Source organism: Diabrotica undecimpunctata, chromosome 7 (genome assembly GCF_040954645.1).
Source record: "Diabrotica undecimpunctata isolate CICGRU chromosome 7, icDiaUnde3, whole genome shotgun sequence".
In the NCBI taxonomy this organism is placed as follows: domain Eukaryota; kingdom Metazoa; phylum Arthropoda; class Insecta; order Coleoptera; family Chrysomelidae; genus Diabrotica; species Diabrotica undecimpunctata.
The window spans coordinates 8,557,049-8,569,142 of NC_092809.1; the positions used below are offsets into that span (position 1 = coordinate 8,557,049).

At 33.9% G+C, this 12,094-nt stretch overlaps 1 protein-coding gene across 2 annotated transcripts in view; it reads left to right on the top strand.

Moving 5' to 3' along the window:
• LOC140444956 (transmembrane protein 47) overlaps positions 1–12,094 on the top strand; it is a 635,087-nt gene that overhangs the window by 354,930 nt on the left and 268,063 nt on the right. The window contains exon 1 of one of the 2 annotated variants that reach the window (XM_072536685.1): positions 1,752–2,014. The exons of the other annotated variant lie outside the window; for it this stretch is intronic. Coding sequence (XP_072392786.1) covers positions 1,991–2,014 — 24 coding nt within the window. The 5' untranslated portion in view covers positions 1,752–1,990. Of the gene's footprint in view, positions 1–1,751; positions 2,015–12,094 lie in introns of those variants that run through there. 2 annotated transcript variants of the gene reach the window in all.

A 12,094-nucleotide genomic window follows, 5' to 3' on the forward strand; every position in this document is an offset into this window, starting at 1 on the left:
GTTTACCACTGAGTTACATCCCCTTTATTTTTAATGACATCCACAATTCTTCGAGGCATAGTTTTTACCAAGTTCTGACAAAATTCTAATGTAAACGAATCCCAAATTTCTTGCAATTTTTCCTTCAATTCATTGACGGACCTGGCAGGATATTTTCTCAAAGCTTTTTTCATTTCGCGCCACAAAGTCTCTATTGGGGATAAGTCGGGACTGTTAGAAACCCATTCCAGAAAGGGTATGAAATGGTCTTCAATCCAAATCATGAATGTGCCTTCAATCAATTTTAAACTCTTTCTTGAGGTATGGCACTCCTATCGGAGATTGGAAATCATTCTGGCAATTATAATTTTGTTGGTTACGCGCCTGATTAGTTAAATTGAACTGCATCCAAACCATTTACGGAGATTGCGTAGCCACGAGATTTTACGTCTTCCTACGCTTCTTCTGTTTTTTAGTTTTCCCTGCATTATATTCCTTAGTAGTTCGTATTTTTCACCTCTCATGATGTGCCCCAAGTATTCCAATTTCCTGATTTTTATGGAATTTATGCTGCCCTAGATCATAACAGATGCAGGAAATTTGACTTTTCTCTTAAGACAGTCGGAATGAAAAGCTTCATTTTTCCTGCGTATGACACAACTCCTACTGTCTCCAACACACACTTCAAATTTGGACTCAGCACTCCATTGTATTGAATCACATTGCGACTGAGTCCAATCTTTATGCTCTTTTGACCATCTTAGTCCATTTTTCTTTTGTTGTAATGTTAAAAGTGGCTTTTCCTTAGCCTAAAATAAAATGAAACTTATTAAAAACAATTCGTACTAATTTTTTCAACCATAAAACTTACTTTGTAAATACCAAATCCTAATTTGTGGGCCTCTCGGTGACATGTGATGGAAACGTGCCTTCCAATAACGTCACTCCATAAAAACGCTTTTAACTAACTCCATGCGTTGATTGAATAACCCAAATATTTGGGTTATTCAATCAACGCTCCATGTAATTAGCTCGTCGATTTTTCACTACAATGCGTCTTAATGCCCTTCTATCTGCTTCGGTTATTTTACTTTTTCGTACATTTCTAGGTTTTGTGACGACCCAACCTGTAGTTTTGTATCTTCTGACTATATTTCTTACACTATAGTGTGACAATTGCAACATATTCGTGATTTTCGAATTGGATTTTCCAGAATTAAAAAATCTAATAATGATAATATATATTGTATCCTGAATTTGTAAATATTCTTCAGGACAATATCCTGGAAATAAGCTAAACAAATGCTTAAGACACTAATTATGAAATAAAGCAAACGCGCTCCCTATAAACTTCATTAAGCTGACCATAAAGATTATTTTTTTGTATTAGGCCGAGTGTGACCCTGTTAGAGGTAATATTAATTGTAAACAAAGTAGATGGCTATGAAGGCGAAAAACTTGGAGCCGGGGAAAAATCTCGACAGCAGACAGCATCCTCTCACTAGGTCACGAGTTTCCAATACACGTAGTAGGCGGGATTTGTAACATTGTAACCCTTACCTACCTCATTATTTTTGTGTTTCGAATATTAGCTATGATCTGCAAGATCAATACAATATTCAGTGTTTTCTTATAATTGTTAATAGCAGAAAATGACGAAAACCCCAAAACCATCAACACGGTCGCTCGCTTACCCCTAGACCCCGATCGATTTTCCGAAATGGTGGGAGGAGAGGCGTGGAAACCCGAACAGGGCGTCCAGCACGTCAGTTTACAGTTGGCTCTGTTCGAGAACGTGTGTGTCTTAAGATTTACTCTCTTGAGCACGTGAAGCTCGCAGTCGAAGGCCCCGAATATCACAAAAAGGACAAGAAAACAAGGGAAAGCGGTGGTGCTGTTGCGATGTAATCTGTTTTGTGTGGGTTGTGTGCATTTTTGATAGTTGAAGTGAGTGTGAAGGTGTTTGTTACAAAGTGGCTTACCTGCTCTGATCGAAGGGCTCTGTAGCCTGATGGCTGAAAATCAAATTGCACAGGTAAATTTGGGCCTACTATTTGTAAATTATATTGTTATCGAACCGATGTTTCTTTACTCTATAGACATACTGAATTCATTATGCTTGTGATGCATTTTAAGTTGTAGAATATTGTTTTACCTACATAAAATAATTGGAATTACTTCATGTTTTTTTCTAAATATCGTAGATCAGAAATAGCCAGAAAGGTCTTTCCAATTATTTACTATTACTCCTTTCTTGCGTTGTTATAATATTGAAATTTGATCTAAATTTTAAATACAGTTACTGATTTTATAAAATTCGATCAATTTGACGAAACAACCAATAAATTAATTTAATCAATATTCCATTCAAAATATATCTCAATGATCTTAATTACAGAGGCCAAATTGTAAATCAGATGTTCAAATTTATTCTCACGGTTTTTTTGTGATTTCTGAAATACCTTTGCCTTTTAATAGTGTTCAATACATACAACAGAAATAAAAGAAATGCCAAAATGTTCTATATAATTAAAATATATAGATAAAATACATTTAAATTTTATTACACATATAAAACAAACCAAATATAAATATCGCTTCGTCCCTATCCTGACAATTGAAAACTGCGCAGTCAAAAACAAATAATTTGCTTTACTAAATAACCTATACTTTACATATAACTTATTAATATAAATACAAACAACTTTATAAATTTAATTATTTTCTGTTCCGTTTCAAAACTTTATAGCTCTGTACTATTGTTCTCAAATTTGAATAGACACCTTTTCTTTTATATTTCATCATTCTATAATTAACCCGGATACTTTCTTGTCAACTCGCTAGCTAACTCCTCTCTTGGATTTGCTCCCAAAAACGAATCTCAATCTCACGTCCTTACAAAAATTCTCTTGTATACTATTCTCCTAGCCTAAGCTTTTCCCGACGAAATGATAATTTATTGGTACTTACAAATGCTGTCATCATTAACTTCTGCACTGCTGCCATTCAATATACAGGGAATCACCACAGCTACTACCACTTTTTCAAACAGTTTAGAAAACAGAATTACTTTTTAATTCACACAATTTAATTTTCATGTACCGTTCAAATTCATCGTCCTGCAATCGCTGTTTTTCTTCAGATGTTATTCTATCTGCTTTCTTTTTCCTTTTCTTCTGCTTTCAAAATCCATCAAATCGTTGTATAGTTTTTTTGTCGAATATAATATAGATTTCTTTACTAACTCGGTGGACGGTATCGGTAAATCCACATTAAAGGTTGTATTTCTGGTGGAGTAGTCATGATTAGGTCTTGCTGGAAAAACATGTAGGTGTTTACGAATTAAGCAAACAGTTTCTAAAATATATAAAGAGAGAAGCGTTCAAATCTTGTGATTTTTTAAGAAGCGTCTGCAATGTGTTGTTCTTCTGAGGTCAATTAGATACCGTATTGCTCTTTTTTGTAATTTAAAAATAACATCAGATTGGGTAGCTATACTAGAAACCCAAAAAGGAAGACCACATCGAAGATAAGTCTCGAACAAAGAAAATATGTGATTTTGGAAGATGCTAAATTGATTTCCTTCGAAACAGATTTTATTGCATATCAGGCTGAGGCTAGTTTGTAACTTAACAAATCGATATGAAAGGACCATTTAAGGTTGATCTGTATAAAAATACCAAGAAATTTTACAGAATCAACTATACTGATCTGGCTATTATTAAGAAGCAAGAGTTAAAGAGCTCCTTTATAGGATAGTGGATAATATCATCTTCAAGGCGCGAGATAATATAATAGTGATCCATTTTAAAATCGTTTACCTTGGACAGCAATTAAATTGTAACGCAGAAAGTCACGGCTAAATTAGATCTAGGATAGAGCAGGCTAGAGCGGCTTTTAGAAGGATGTCCAAGGTGTTATGTAACAGAGACCTAAAATTGGCACTGAGAATCCGCCTATTCTTCGTTCACAAATTGTTGAGAGCACGAAATATGCCTCAAACTCATAAAACGGTCATAAATCATAGGCGTTGCTAACGTGTTTATTCATTAAATATTAATATAATGTTTTAATACTGTTATATATAATATTGATAATATTTTAATACTAATATATTTAGCAAAAAAACAATTAAAACTTTCACGACTAATGTTGGTTATTATATTATATTAATAAAAATAAGAATTTAACCATTGACAATTTTGTGACTAAGAATACCTTATCTCTTTGGATATTTCAATACTAATCTTCGCGTTTAGTCACTTTACTAGAAAACCTGGAATTCATATCCGAAGGTATAATATTCTACTATTCGTTCCAAGATAATTAAGATGGAAGTCCCCAGATTTTTAATAACGAAAACAATTTTTTTGTTTAGTACGTTTTTGATCGCATGTAATTTACGGCTCGTCGGTGTTTCCGCGTCTACGGCAGTAATTAGCGTCTCGAATATTTCTTTTGCGAATTATATGCAGTGCGTGAGTGATATTTTATTCCATATACCTACGAACATATACGTACCTTTCGCTCGTGCTCGTTTTGTTGGATTGTTTGTGATGGCTTCATCATCAAGTTTTACACCGGTACTGTTGCGTACAGTCAGTAAGTCTGTCTATTCACCAAGAGAGAGGACTATAGGTTCCTATCAGAAAGAAAAAAACACGGTATAGCTAACCCAAACACAAACGAACACTTAAAGAGAGAGAAAAAGCCTATTGAAAATGATGAATTTGCCAAAAATGGTATTCGAAGGAAAATTCATGGATTTTTTTTTCAAAAAAGAAATACCAAACCTAAACAAAATTTTACAAGAAGTTAGAGACGATCCGGATTTGCCTCATATCGGACGAACTAAATTGTGGCAAGTTTTAAAAGAACTAAATTTCCGGTGGGAGAAATCAGACCGAAAATCACTTTTGATTGACCGGGAGGAGAAGATGATGTTGGAGAAGAAATTATCTAAGATTCATACGAAAATTCCGGGCTGAAGAAAGGCCCATCTTCTACCAGGATGAAACGTGGGTAAACTCAGGTCATACTCTAAAAAAAATTTGGTCAGATAAAAATATATTAAGCTCCAGGCAAGCCTTTATGGAAGGTTGGTCTACTGGTATCTCCCCACCTTCTGGTAAAGGCAGTAGATTAATAATTTCTCACATTGGCAGTGAAAAAGGATTTGTTAAGCATGGTTTGTTGGAATTTCATTCCAAAAGCACAAAAGACTATCACGAGGAGATGACAGCTGATGTTTTCGAAGAGTATTTTGAGCAAATGATTGAACACATACCACCAAATTCAATTATAGTATTAGATAATGCACCTTATCATTCACGACTAATAGAAAGACTTCTAACGAATGCGTGGAAGAAACAGGATATCCTTGACTGGCTGCGGGATAAGTAGCTGCCTTACGAAGATGGAATGGTAAAAGCAGAACTTTTAAAAATTGCCCGGCAACACAAATCTAAGTTCAAGAAATATGTAGTTGACAAAATGGCGGAAAGGCGAAACATCACAGTCTTTAGACTTCCATACTACCACTGCGAAATAAATCCAATTGAAATCATTTGGGCACAAATGAAAAGTTATGTGGCTAGAAAAAATACGTCATATAAAATACAAGCTGTACGTGAATTGTTATACGAGTCTTTATAACATATTACAAAATAAAACTGGAAAGATGCAGTAAGACATGTAATAGAAGAAGAACAAAAAATGTGGGATCTTGATAACATAATTGATGCAACCGTAGAGATTATTAACCTAATTATTAACCCTCAAGACGACTCGGATTCCGAAGTTGATCCTATTTATTTTGAATTTGAATAGTTTTCTAATCGTAATTATATAAGGTAAGTAATAGTAGTTGTAATCGTAAGGTATTAAAGGGGAAAGGCGCAAAATGTCGCCTGTCAAAATGTTCAATGTGTTTTAAATGTATCCATTTTTTTTTCAAATCCTGAGAAAACTAAAAAGCATTTTTGAAAAATTTAAAGGCAGAATGAAATATTTTTTAGAATAAATAAAAAGTTTCTTTTGCATGCAATATTTTCAATTAAAAATTATACTATATTTTCTCTTTTATTTTCACCCCTGTTACATAACATATTAAAATAAACATTGTAGAAGTTTTCAGGGACTTTCTGCCCTGAGTAATAATGTAATCTTTCATTCTGCGTTTAAATTTTTCAAAAATATTTATTAGTTTTCTTTGGATTCGAAAATAATCGATACATTTAAAACACATTGGAAATTTTGCCGGGCGACATTTGGCGCCTTTTTCCTTAATTAAATAAATGTATCTTTTACAAATGGCAAGAAACTTTTTATTTTTGAATAAAATGAATAAGTTTTATTAAAAAATACAATTTACATAAGTACAATTTAAAAAATATATTTATTTAGTTCAAATAAATGTTTCAATCATATACTCTACGACACTGATCGTTCATCTCTAACCATTCAAAATACCCCTGTAATAGGATTATAAGGTATTGTATTCCTGCAGATATAAGGTGGGTTAGTCGAAAGCGTCTTAAACCGTCAGTTTTAGGTTGGTTTTTACTATTATATCGTATTACCTATCCTCTCTGTATTTCAGTTTTCTAATTAGGGTTAAACTTGTAGTGAGCTATCAACAAATTGTGAACCGAGTATACTTCGCTGCTACGTGTTCTCGGTCTTACTTTATGGTGTCGAGTCCTGGACTGTGAATAAAATCGATCTAAATCGCCATGAGGCTTTCGAAATGTGGTGCTATAGAAGAATTTTAAAAGTTTCCTGTGTGGAGAGAAGATTCGATACTCCACAATACTAGAACGTCTCAGCAAGACTACTGAGATAATAAAAAGCATCAAGCAGAGAAAGCTGGAGTATTTCGGACATGTAATGAGAGGTCCCAAATATAGGTTGCTACAAAATATCATGCAAGGAAAAAAAGCGGGCAAACGCAGTTCAGGACGAAAAGAACCTCATGGTTGAAGAACTTGCAAAATTGGTGTGGTGTTGATACAAGCATGCTATTGAGGGTTCTTCTTCTTCAGTGCCTTATCCGGTCCGGATGTTGGCGATCATCAAGGCTATCATGGTTTTGTTGACTGCTCTGCGAAACAGCTCCGCTGAGGTCATCCCAAACCATTGTCGGAGATTTTTCAACCACGAGATACGACGGCGTCCCGGTCCTCTTCTGCCAAATACTTTACCTTTATTTAGGGTAGCAGTGAATAAAATTAAGATAGCTATGATGGTAACCAACGTTCTGAAAGGACATGGTACATGAAGAAGAAGAAGATCCATTTTGCCAGGTTGATATATGCTTTTCACGTTATACTTTACAATTTTCATGTTGGCCAATTGTATTTTATTTGTGTGACAAAGATTTCGCTTGCTAACGATCTGGAAGTCCTTGTCCTATATATAATCCTTATGTATAATAAAATTTAAGTAGTTTACCCTATACGACACGATAAATATATAAACATAAAGTACACAACAAGATCATAACTGAAATGTACTGTACTAATAAAAACCAATGAGCATTAAATTTGAGATATTTCTCGTTAATTAATACTAATCGCAATCCATATCTATGTAAATCGTCCTCATCCTCTTAATCATCTTCTATATTAATTCTTACCGGTTCAATATCTTCCTGCAAATTGGCCATCGCAAACATTTTTTTCTTCTACTTTCTTGACGTGGTTCACATAATTATTACATTGCTCTTTAGATACGCGTTGGTAAGCTTCTTTTATCAACCGTTCTACCGTTGTATCTTTAAAACCGACGTTGTTTGAAGCCACATACATTTTTACTTGACTCCACACCATCTCGATCGGGTTCAGCTCGCAATGGTAAGACGGCAGTCTCAAAATTTTAACGCCATGTTTTTCCGCAATTGTTTCAATTTTGTACTCGTCGTACTCGTCTCTAAATGCGGCCGCAGTATCCAATAATTCACTTTTTAGGTAATCTTCCTCGAAGAAAATGTTCTTTTTGATTAGCCAATGCTTGATTTGCCTTTTGCTCCACATTTTTTTCGAGAAATCAAATTTGCGGGGGTGGTATGACGCGGAATACAAAACGACAACGTTTTCTTTGTCTTCCGGCAAGTTTGGAATTAACGTCTTCACAAACCATTCTTCATATAGATCCCCGTCCCTTTTGTCGTGGTAATCAGCGGTTCCCTTCTTGTCCAAGAAAGTTAAATCGGCCCATGCCACAAAACTAGTTTCGCTTTCAGCATGAAAAGAACAAACCGAGGACCTCTTTGGGTTGAAGCTTTTAGTCAGTATCAGAATCAGTTTCAGGATTAAAACTGATTCCTTTATTTCCCAAAGAATGTGTTTATAATGGAAGCTATTGAAAATGGATAAATATAGATAAGCTATCAACAATGAGTTTTTGATATATTTTACTTTTGTTATAGTTCCACAATGTAACTCTCTTATTTATACATCGATGATTGAATCATGCTTTAGTTGAAAAAATAATAATAGTCTTTTATACAACCGTAGGCAATTGTTGTGTACGCGTATATTCTAGTGCTATGATTCTTAAATCGGTGCTGATGCGCCGCTCTGAGTAAACCGACAACGTGGTCGGCTGTTTTCCCGTAAGTATAAATTGCCTATATTACCTGCACTGCATTCTAACTGTGGTTTCTACTATAGTTGGCTACTAAACGGTTGCCTTATATCGGCAATCACTCGGTATCTAGCAGGGTGCACCACGTATAGGTGAGGTATATTATATACAACCATCACCTCTTACACCCCTGAATAGATTAGAATTCCTTTCTTTAGTTTCGTAGAATTTTGTACACCTTACTTTGGAATACAAATTTAAGTATTATTTCATAAAATTCCATGATATATTTACGAGAACGACTACTTACCAGTATCAAACATTCCATTTAAATTTATCAAGTTTTATACCGTTCAAAAGTATCATCAATAAGATTTTATTAAAGACGAAATCTCTCCGGAGTTGGAAGTAGAGAATTTTATTTTTATAAAAAGTTATTTACAGAAGTTTTATCAAAAATTAATAAAGTTCCGCGAATAAAGAATTCTAAAGAGGAAAGCTGGCTGATGTTTGAATAAATGGATGGATGGATGCACATAATATTAAAGAAATGATAAGGGTATTAATGATGAAATTGCAGTTTTTCAAACTCGGAAGAAATTATTTATTTGGATAAGTACTTTGTAGGATATTTATACACAAGCTGTATACTTTGTAGAATCTCAATCTCAGAAAGTTCTTTATTAGATAGGATTCTTATACAGGGTGTCCAGAAACTCACCTGACAAACGAAGACCGGAGATTCCTTAAATAATTTTAAGACAATTTAACCCAGTCCACCTAGTCCGAAAATCCTTCCTAAGGGAGCTAGAGCTCTTTGAAGATGGTTGCTTGCAATTAGTTTTTTTTAAATACCTTCTATTTAGAAAAACGAAAACTGGTACGATTATTTATCTTTCAGAGTTGAGTCGATTCTATTAATTGCGAATTTCTAGCACCGTTCATAGACATCCGTTTTGGATAGGTCAACGGTTATTTTAACGCATACTTAACTTTTTTATCTTTAACTTTTAAGCAGTAGTGGTACTAGATTATTAGATTTTTAGGTATTTTAATACTAAAAGGTACTCCTTATTTTTAAGTTTGATCGTTTTCTATACACGGTTCACAATTTGTTGATAGCTCACTACAAGTTTAACCCTAATTAGAAAACTGAAATACAGAGAGGATCGGTAATACGAAATAATAGTAAAAACCAACCTAAAACTGACGGTTTAAGACGTTTTCGACTAACCCACCTTATATCTGAAGGAATACAATACCTTATAATTATATTACGGGGATATTTTGAATGGTTAGAAATGAACGACCAGTGTCGTAGAGTATATGATTGAAACATTTATTTGAACTAAATAAATATATTTTTTAAATTGTACTTATGTAAATTGTATTTTTTAATAAAACTTATTTATTTTATTCAAAAATAAAAAGTTTCTTGCCATTTGTAAAAGATACATTTATTTAATTAAGGAAAAAGGCGCCAAATGTCGCCTGGCAAAATTTCCAATGTGTTTTAAATGTATCCATTATTTTCGAATCCGGAGAAAACTAATAAATATTTTTGAAAAATTTAAACGCAGAATGAATGATTACATTATTACTCAGGGCAGAAAGTCCCTGAAAACTTCTACAATGTTTATTTTAATATGTTATGTAACAGGGGTGAAAATAAAAGAGAAAATATAGTATAATTTTTAATTGAAAATATTGCATGCAAAAGAAACTTTTTATTTATTCTAAAAAATATTTCATTTTGCCTTTAAATTTTTCAAAAATGCTTTTTAGTTTTCTCAGGATTTGAAAAAAAATGGATACATTTAAAACACATTGAAGATTTTGACAGGCGACATTTTGCGCCTTTCCCCTTTAATACCCCACGATTACAACTACTATTACTTACCTTATATAATTACGATTAGAAAACTATTCAAATTCAAAATAAATAGGATCAACTTCGGAATCCGAGTCGTCTTGAGGGTTAATAATTAGGTTAATAATCTCTACGGTCGCATCAATTATGTTATCAAGATCCCACATTTTTTGTTCTTCTTCTATTACATGTCTTACTGCATCTTTCCAGTTTTGTTTTGTAATATGTTATAAAGACTCGTATAACAATTCACGTACTTGTAGCTTGTATTTTATATGAGGTATTTTATTTGACATAGCTTTTCATTTGTGCCCAAATGAGTTCAATTGGATTTATTTCGCAGTGGTAGGGTGGAAGTCTAAAGACTGTGATGTTTCGCCTTTCCGCCATTTTGTCAACTACGTATTTCTTGAACTTAGATTTGTGTTGCCGGGCAATTTTTAAAAGTTCTGCTTTTACCATTCCATCTTCGTAATGCAGATACTTATTCCGCAGCCAGTCAAGAATATCCTGTTTCTTCGACGCATTCGTTAGAAGTCTTTTTACTAGTCGTGAATGATAAGGTGCATTATCTAATACTATAATTGAATTTGGTGGTATGTGTTCAATCATTTGCTCAAAATACTCTTCGAAAACATCAGCTGTCATCTCCTCGTGATAGTCTTTTGTGCTTTTGGAATGAAATTCCAACAAACCATGCTTAACAAATCCTTTTTCACTGCCAATGTGAGAAATTATTAATCTACTGCCTTTACCAGAAGGTGGGGAGATACCAGTAGACCAACCTTCCATAAAGGCTTGCCTGGAGCTTAATATATTTTTATCTGACCAAATTTTTTTTAGAGTATGACCTGAGTTTACCCACGTTTCATCCTGGTAGAAGATGGGCCTTTCTTCAGCCCGGAATTTTCGTATAAACGTCATCTTCTCCTCCCGGTCAATCAAAAGTGATTTTCGGTCTGATTTCTCCCACCGAAAATTTAATTCTTTTAAAACTTGCCACAATTTAGTTCGTCCGATATGAGGCAAATCCGGGTCATCTCTAACTTCTTGTAAAATTTTGTTTAGGTTTGGTATTTCTTTTTTGAAAAAAAATCAATGAATTTTCCTTCGAATACCATTTTTGGCTTCATCAATTCATCAATTTCAATAGGCTTTTCCCTCTCTTTAAGTTTTCGTTTGTGTTTGGGTTAGCTATACCGTGTTTTTTTCTTTCTGATAGGAACCTATATAAAGTTGACTCTCCTACGCCAGTCATGTTGGCACAACTTTCGACTATGTTGAGAACAGTGTTTGTGGGATTCTGAGAAACCAGAGCTTCGTGAACATTCAGGACAATAGTCTTCTCTCTTGGTGAATAGACAGACATACTGACTGTTCGCAACAGTACCGGTGTAAAACTTAATGATGAAGCCATCACAAACAATCCAACAAAACGAGCACGAGCGAAAGGTACGTATATGTTCGTAGGTATATGGAATAAAAAATCACTTACGCACTGCATATAATTCGCAAAAGAAATATTCGAGACGCTAATTACTGCCGTAGACGCGGAAACACCGACGAGCCGTAAATTACATGCGATCAAAAACGTAATAAACAAAAAAATTGTTTTCGTTCGTAATAACTTCACCCTTTCAAGTTAAGTTTCGAATATAA